Here is a 7,831-nt window from a genome sequence, read left to right as displayed (position 1 = left end):
GTTGAGACCACGCGAGGCGGCCAGGCGGGAGGTGCGCCGCGGGGTGCGGCCCCGTGCGGGGGAAACCCCCGGCCCGCGGCGTGGGGGGGGGGGACACGTGCTTTGTCTGTGAGGAGGGAGCGGCGTGAGGGGTCGGAACGAGTGGAGGGCGTGGGTTGAGGGCACCGCGGTGCCGGGCGGTGGCGGAGGGGACAGCGGTGTTATGGGCGACGGGGGGAGGGCATCACCGTGCGCTGAACCATTGCGGAGGGGGGGGGGGTGTTTCCCCGCGGGGGGGGAGGACTGCATGGGGCCAATCCATTGCGGGGTGGGGGCGCCATCTTGGGGTCAGGAGCGCGGTGAGGGGCGGGCGCCATCTTGGATCCGAAGTGAGGAGCGGGCGCCATCTTGAGGCCGGTGTGGGGATGGGCGCCATCTTGAGGCTGAGGGTTGGGGGTGTCCCCGTGCTCTGCTGTGGGGATGTCACGTCATGCCAACCATCCCCTGAGAACCATCCCTGTTCCCAGGTTGACCCCAAGAGGCAGCGCGGCGTCCCCTTGCGCAGAGCACAATGGAGGCTGTGTGGAGAGCACTGAGGTGAGAACGGTGCTTGGCCCTTGGGAGCCCCAATCTGGGGTCTGAAGTGCGTGTTCATCACCTGCTCTGTGGTAATCAACCCTTATGCTCTCAGGAGAGACATTATGTGTTTTGGAGTTGTCCACAGAATCACAGAATAGCTGGGGTCGGAACGGACCTCAAGGATCATGAATCTCCAGCCTCCCTGCCATAGGCAGGGGTCCAGGCCTGGTGTTTGGTGCTTTCCCACAGATCAAGCTCAGGCAGGAAACTGTTGACACAGTATTTATTCGCAGAAGTTACAAAGTTAGTAGTTTTCCAGCTCTTACCATGATTGGTTGCAGTCTTTCCTACAGTATGTTGCTGGACTTATACCTCCATTACTGCCTGTTCAGGGGAAAAGCCTTCACCTGGCTGTGCTTTCTAGTGCTGTAATGAAGGCACTGCAGTGAAGGATTCGTGGGTTTTCTTTATAAGTCGGCAACGTCCCCCAGAGTATCACAGAATCATTAAGGCTGGAAAAGTTCTTGACTATGAGAGTGGTGAGGTGCAGGAACAGCTGCTCTCAGAGGCTGTGGATGCCCCGTCCCTGAAGGTGTTCAAGGCCAGATTGCGTGAAGCCCTGAGCAGCCTGGTCTGGTATTAAATGTGGAGGTTGGTGGCCCTGCTTGTAAGCAGGGGGTTGGAGCTTTATGATTCTTGAGATCTCTTCCAAACCAAACCATTCTGTGATTCTGTGAAAAGACTGCTCCTGATTAATATTCCCTTCAAGGCCTCCTGACTCTGGGTGTTTGTTGGTTAAGGATAGCAAGTATTTGTTCTTCCAACACCTAATGCAATGGAACTAGGTGATCTTGGAGGTGACTTCCAACCCAAGCCATTTTGTGATGCCATCCAGAAAGATCCAGGCTGAGCGGTGGGCCCAGGTGAACCTCATGATGTTCACAAATCCGAGTGCAAGGTCTGCACCTGGGTTATGGCAACCTCCACTGTCACGTCATGGGATGTAAGGATGGGACACAGCCCTGCTGAGTGGGAGCTGGAGATGCTGGTGGATGGCAGCTGGGCACAAGCCAGCACTTCGCCTTCCCACCCCAAAAGGCAACTGTACCCTGGGTGCATCCAGAGCCATATGTGACCAGCTTTCAGCATGAGGAAGGGGGTCTGTCTCACTTGTCTGTGTTGTCAGACCTCACCTGGAGTGGTGCATCCAGATTAGGATGAGGGTTATGGCAGAGAGGCACAGGTTGCCTGTGGAGGTGGCGATGTCCCATCTCTGGAGACACCAGAGGTCATGGATGGGGTGGTGAGCACCTGATGAGCTGTGGGGGACCCTGTGCCCTGCAGGGAGTGGGACCAGATGGCCTTTAGCTCTTGGAGCAGGATCAGAGTAATGCTGCTAACATGATCAGAGGGCTGAGCACCTATTCTATGAGGAAAGGTTGAGGGAACTGGGCTTGTTTAGCTTGGAGAAGAGAAGGCTGCAGGGAGACCTCATTGTGGCCTTCCAGTACTTGAAGGGAGCAGATAAACAGGAGGGGGAACGGCTGTTTGTGAGGGTGGATGGTGATAGGACAAGGGGGAATGGTTTAAAGTGAGACCGGGGAGGTTTAGGTTGGATATGAGGAGGAAGTTTTTCAGCCAGAGGGTGGTGAGGCACTGGCACAGGTTGCCCAGGGAGGCTGTGGATGCCCCATCCCTGCAGGCATTCAAGGCCAGGCTGGATGTGGCTCTGGGCAGCCTGGGCTGCTGGTTGGTGACCTGCACACAGCAGGGGGTTGGAGCTGGATGAGCTTTTTGGTCCTTTTCAACCCAGGCCATTCTATGATTTCACAGTTCCGTGACCCTCACAGGTCCCTTCCAACTCAAATAGTGCTACAGTTCACGACTGCTTTGCCTCCCGCAGCGCCCTGCAGCCCCGCTGCCTGCACACCGCCTGCAGCCGCCACAACTCCAACCGCACCTCCATCACCCACCTGCGCCGCCAGGTGTACGGCCGCCTCTACCCGCTGCTGCTGGTCCGCACCGATGGCTCCACCATCCACATCCGCTACAAGGAGCCCAAAAGGATCCTCATGGTAAGGGACGCGGCCCAACAGCTAGAGATAAGGGCGCTCGGGGGGGGGTGTGTTGCTTTCGGTGCTGCAGCCTCACTCTCCCGTCACTTGCTCCCCAGCTGCCCTTGGACAGCAGCACGCTGCCTGAGGCGGAGCGCAAGGCCCGGCTGCGGCGGCAGTTCCCCAGCAAGCTGCAGGCCAAGCAGGAGGAGGCCTTGGAGGAGCTGGACTTGGAGAAATACAAGAAATTTTGGAAGAAGTGAGGCACCGATTTGGGATCAGCCCCCACCAAAACTCTCCACCAAGCGGTGGCTGATGGACACAGCTATAGAAATAAAGAGAAGAGCAATTTTGTTAAGAATTCATTTGGGGTTTTTCGGTGGTTTTGCCTCATTTCACGCCTGCTTTGGGCGGCTCAGGGCAGCATGGCCGTTCACCCTCACCCTCCCCTCCCCTCTGCGTTATGGTGGTACCGCCCGCCGCCCCTCTCGGCCCGGTGGTAGCGCCCGGGGCGGGGCTACAGCGCGCGGGCCCCGCGGCCCGGAGAGGTGCGTGGCGGGGGCTGGGCTGGGCCGGGCCGGGCTGGGGGGGTTCCGGGTTGGGCCTTTTTCCCCTCCAACGCTTCTGTGATCCCGAGTGTGCGGCACCGGCCTTGGGGTCGCGGTTTCCCCCTTCAATCTCTTACCGCTGGGCGGCCTCCCCCGGGCCGTGCTGCCCCCCCTTGGGCCGTCCCAATTCATGCAGATCCATATTGCCAGCCCAGCTAACCTCCCAACCCACTCAGACCCTCATTGCCAGGCTACGTGCCCCCCTGTAATCCATGCCAGCCCATTTCCAGCCCATGCATCCCCAGTGGGCCATGCAGTTGCCTCCCCTCCAACCCAGTACAGATCCCACGGCCAGGCTTTGCAACCTTCCCCCCCTCCTCTCCCAAACCCGTTGAAACCCCCATCTCCAGACTCCAACCCCACTATCCACGCAACCCTCCCCAAAGCTTTGCATCCTCCTCCACCTCCAGACATTGCACAATCCACCCCATACTTTGCCTTTCCCCCCTGTTCTTTACAACTCCCCCCCCAAGACCTCAGCATAACCCCTGCTTGATACCTAAAGCTTCCTATGGCTTTAGGATTGCAATGGGGGCCACCTCCCTGCCCCCCTCCTCATCGCACTGCAGGGGAGCCCTGCGTCTCCCTCATCCCCCCCCAGTGCATTGCTGGGAGGCCCTGCACCTCTCCAGTCCTCCCCCCCTTTGACTGCAGGTGCATCCTGCTGTTCTGCCATGATAACGGGGCCCATCCTTGCAGCACCCCATCACCATGTTCGGCTCATCCCGAGGAGGGGTCCGGGGGGGCCAGGACCAATTCAGCTGGGAAGATGTCAAGACAGACAAACAGCGCGAGAACTACCTGGGTAAGGCCTTCATCCCCGGCCCTGTTTGTGGGGTGAAGATAAGGGGCTGGGGACAACACGGGGCCTTGTGTCCCTGCAGGAAACTCCCTGATGGCACCGGTGGGACGCTGGCAGAAGGGCAAGGACCTGACGTGGTACGCCAAGGGCAAGCAGGAGCCCGCCCCGCTGTCCCGCGAGGAGGAGCTGGCAGCCGTGCGCCTGGCTGAGCAGGAGGCCATGATGGCAGCGCTGTGAGCACCCCCCTACAAATCCCCTGTGACACTCCCCCAAAAATAGACACTCTGAACATCCCCCCCCCTGCAAAAAAAACCATCCAAAGGACCACGCAGTTGTTGGTCACCATCACCAAGAGCTCATGGTGTTGAACCAGCTGAATGTCCTTTTATGACGAGGTTGCCCCTGTGGTTGACCAAGGCGAGCCAGTCAGTGTTATCTTTTAGGATTCCAGTCGAGCTTTTCTTGCTGTTTCTCACAGCGTGGAGAAACATGAGCAGGCAAAACCATGCGACGGTGGGTGAGCAGCAGGTTGACAGGTGCAAAGGGGTACAGCACCAGGGTTCCATTTGGCTGGCAACCACGCGTTGCTGGTGCTCCAGTTATCTGTAACGTCTTCATCGGTGACTTGGATGTTGGACAGGAGTGTGTTCTGAACAAGATTGGTGCTGCTGATAGAATGGGAGGAGCTGTTGACTCCATCGAGGGTGGAGAGGCCTTGGGGAGAGATCCAGATCTTTCGTTAGGGAGAGGCTCTGCCCCATTGGACAGTAGGCATGGAATGGAGGTCCTGGAACAGTGGGCTCTCAGACACAGGGATGGGATGTGGGTGGTGCTGTGCAGAGCTGGGGGTTGGACTTGAGGATCCTTGTGGGTCCGTTCTTACTGGGACATGCTGTGACTCCATGGTTCTGTGACTCTAGGGGCTACAAGAACGTGAAGAGGCAGCCCACAGGCCTCAGCAAGGAGGTGAGGGCGTCCCCGCTGTCCCTGTAGGTCAGGGCATCCCCCATGCTCTGTGTTTTTATGGGGTCTCAACGCTTTGCCCGCAGGACCTGGCTGAGGTGTGCAAGCGGGACAGCGCAGAGCGAGCCGAGGACGTGGATCGGGTGGTGGGCTTGGGCAGCTCCAGGTGGGCACCGAAACGCTGCCTTTCAGAGCAGCTTTTTAAAGACAAAATGTCATTCTTATGTTGGTCTTTTAATTTTGTGGCCCATGGACGTGGTTTCCGCCTGCAGCGGCAGCGCCGGGCGGGTGATGCTCTCCAAGGAGGACAAGGAGGCAGCCAAGATGGGGCTCTCTGTCTTCACGGTACGTTGGGTTGATATGAGATCATGAAAAATCCACGGGCGTTTAGGTTGGAAGTGATGTTTGTTCCCAAAGTTCTCTTTGAAAGGCAGAAAGAGCTTTTATCCTGTGTGTGTCACTCAAAGCTCTGGGCAGGCCCACGCACTCGCTCTGTGCTTTTCTCTTCCCCGTGCTCCAGCACCAGAAGGTGTGCAGCAGTCCTGAGGCGTCGGGCTCCAAGAGGAAGCAGGACAAGGAGGAGAAGGCAGAGGAGAAGCGGTGAGGACCGGGATGCGTCCCGCACTGCCGTGCCCTGGTTGGTGGGTCAGAACCAGCCAGGAATGGCCGTGCTTTTCCTGGCAATATTGTGCTGAACCGAACATTTTGCATCACAGCTTGGTTTGGGCTTGTCCTGCTTCAGTCTGAATCCCCCTACACCTCTGAGTCACCCTCAAAACTCCTTGTTTTTAATTGCTTCTCCTTTATTAAAGAGGCCTGGTGAAGGCCCAGCAGGGGTGGGTGTTTGGCACAGAAAGGGTTGGAGGGGTTTGCAGTGCAGGAACCCATCAGTGCTGCCCTGTTCTGCTCCACAGGACGGAGAGCAGCAAGAAATCCAAAAAGGAGAAGAAGAAAAAGAAAAAGAAGAAACACAAGAAGGAGAAGAAAAAAGACAAACACCACAAGCGGGACACCACCCCATCATCCTCCGCCTCCTCTCCCGACCGGGACGAGAGGTAGTGGGGTCAGAGGGGGAGGCACACGGCAGGGCTGTTCCCACGAGGTGACACCGTTCTGTCCCTGCAGACGCCACCGGAGTAAAGCCCAGGACCGCCCTGCATCCCACGGCGGCCGTCCCGAGGCATCGCGGCACCGGCACCGCCGTGACACGGACTCCTCCCACAGCAGCGGGGCCTCGGGCAGGAGCCCGTCCTCCCGCCGCCGGAGGGCGCGGAGCCGCAGCAGGAGCGGCCAGCGGCACCCGTCCCCGCGGCACAAGGGCAGGAGGAGGAGCAGGAGCCGATCTCCTCGGTCGCACAGGGCCAGACAGCGTCACGATACGGATTCGGGTGACTGAGGGGTTTTCCTGGAAGGGATGTTCCATAGGTTAGATATTTTTTAAGGTTGTTATCTAAATTAAAGTCACAGCTTTACAACTGCCGGGGCCGCTGGCCTCGGTGCAGACTGGTTATTGCCTGCGTGTTACGATGTGGACGCTGTGTAACACAGCTCTGTGGGATCTATGGCTGTCACCTCCACTTCCCCTAAGTTAAACCTGGGGCAGCATCAGAAGCTCACCCTGCTGTTTGCTTCACCTGTGGTATATGGAAAATCAGAATAACACCATTACAGAATGGGAGCAAAATACAGCAGGTGCTCAGGTGCTCACTCCATGGATCTGTTCTCTCCAGACTGACCTCTGTGGGGTCCAGCATACAGCTCTGAGCCCCAGACGTCTTTAATTTGGGGAGACCTGGGTGTGAGCCACCAGCCAAGGCAGGAAGAAGCAGAGATGCCACAGCAGGGAGCTCTCTGGTAGGGCGACAGGCGTCCCTTGAAATAAGTCCTTGGCAGACGGATGGGGCTGCAGCGCCTCCTGCACGTGTATGCAGAGTGCTGTTCCCATCTGAAACCTCACGACAGAAATACGGGTGTCTGTGTGCTCAGCGCAGGGTGCGGGTTTTCAATCCGTAACGAGCGATAGCGGTCCACGTGGAACGGGGGACGTCCCGAGCAGCTCCTGCTCGCGGGGCCAACAGCACGGAGCACAAGGGCCGCCTTTGTGTGAGCGGTGATGCCATTCCTCGACACAGGGCTGGTCTGTGTGTCTTGGCAGACAAACCCCTCGTGCCGGGGGCCGGTGTCAGTTTGCACTTGGGAGGTTTTCAGGCTCTTCTGTTACCCGAGGGGCTGTGCCACCGCACTGCCTGCAGCCCACGTGGAACAAGGGCTGCATTCATTGCAGCAGGAGGAGCTGGAATAAAGCCCTTCTGTCCGGCTCCCCTCCCGGCTGTGGGCATGTGCTTAACCCAGTTGGTGCGGGCAGCAGATGTTGCATGGCTTTTTTTTTTTCTCCCTTGAGATGGCTTTTTTTGGGTGGGGTTGATGCTCTGTTAGCAGCACTATGGCGTGAGTCCTCTTCATGTGAGCGGCTGCAGCCCCGTGTCCACATGTGATCCAGTCGAGTCCAGGCCTTCTGCCTGAGCTCGCTGCCTTCAGGGTCACCTACTGCTGCTTTCTGGGGTCTGGGCAATGGCCGGTGCTCCCTGGGAGCATCCCAGCACAGGGCAGTGGTGGGAAAGTGGAGCAGCACGGCTGTGCTGCCTGGGGAAGGTTAATGCAGCTCCAGGCTGTAAAGGGAACTAAAAGTCTGCGCCAATCCCAGGGCCCAGCTTGGGACACTGCTCCCCGATGCTCTCATTCAGCTTCATTTCCAAGCAGGGCAGGATCCTCCCCAGGATCTGAGCGCTTTGAAGGTGAGGGTCAGAGAAGCCCCCTGAGGTGGCTCATCCCAGGCTGCGTCCCCT

The 7,831-nt window shown here is 58.4% G+C and overlaps 2 protein-coding genes across 6 annotated transcripts; both read left to right on the top strand.

Annotated features, from left to right (window-relative positions):
* The first annotated feature begins 89 nt into the window (after positions 1-89).
* Positions 90-2,977, top strand: MRPL55 (mitochondrial ribosomal protein L55). 4 transcript variants are annotated; one of them, XM_042817209.1, is made up of 4 exons: positions 90-108; positions 507-576; positions 2,462-2,633; positions 2,732-2,977. In XM_042817209.1, exons 2-4 carry the CDS (start codon positions 551-553, stop codon positions 2,873-2,875), a joined length of 342 nt encoding a protein of 113 aa, XP_042673143.1. In that variant the 5' UTR covers positions 90-108; positions 507-550; the 3' UTR covers positions 2,876-2,977. The 4 variants fall into 4 exon arrangements, with proteins under 4 accessions (XP_042673143.1, XP_042673141.1, XP_042673142.1 ...); XM_042817207.1 differs by having other exon boundaries at positions 95-150; XM_042817208.1 differs by having other exon boundaries at positions 104-131.
* Positions 2,978-3,115: 138 nt separating this feature from the next.
* On the top strand, positions 3,116-6,493 carry CUNH1orf35 (chromosome unknown C1orf35 homolog). 2 transcript variants are annotated; one of them, XM_042817055.1, is made up of 9 exons: positions 3,116-3,160; positions 3,920-4,025; positions 4,105-4,255; positions 4,943-4,988; positions 5,072-5,151; positions 5,258-5,330; positions 5,506-5,585; positions 5,900-6,040; positions 6,111-6,493. In XM_042817055.1, exons 2-9 carry the CDS (start codon positions 3,932-3,934, stop codon positions 6,379-6,381), a joined length of 936 nt encoding a protein of 311 aa, XP_042672989.1. In that variant the 5' UTR covers positions 3,116-3,160; positions 3,920-3,931; the 3' UTR covers positions 6,382-6,493. The 2 variants fall into 2 exon arrangements, with proteins under 2 accessions (XP_042672989.1, XP_042672990.1); XM_042817056.1 differs by having other exon boundaries at positions 3,127-3,160; positions 3,875-4,025.
* Positions 6,494-7,831: the final 1,338 nt, after the last annotated feature.

Source organism: Centrocercus urophasianus, unplaced genomic scaffold (genome assembly GCF_019232065.1).
Source record: "Centrocercus urophasianus isolate 14NV4802_14NV808 unplaced genomic scaffold, USGS_Curo_1.0 seq_16, whole genome shotgun sequence".
In the NCBI taxonomy this organism is placed as follows: Eukaryota; Metazoa; Chordata; class Aves; order Galliformes; family Phasianidae; genus Centrocercus; species Centrocercus urophasianus.
Note: the sequence above shows the minus strand (reverse complement) of the source record. Positions and strands in the feature narration are given on the sequence as shown.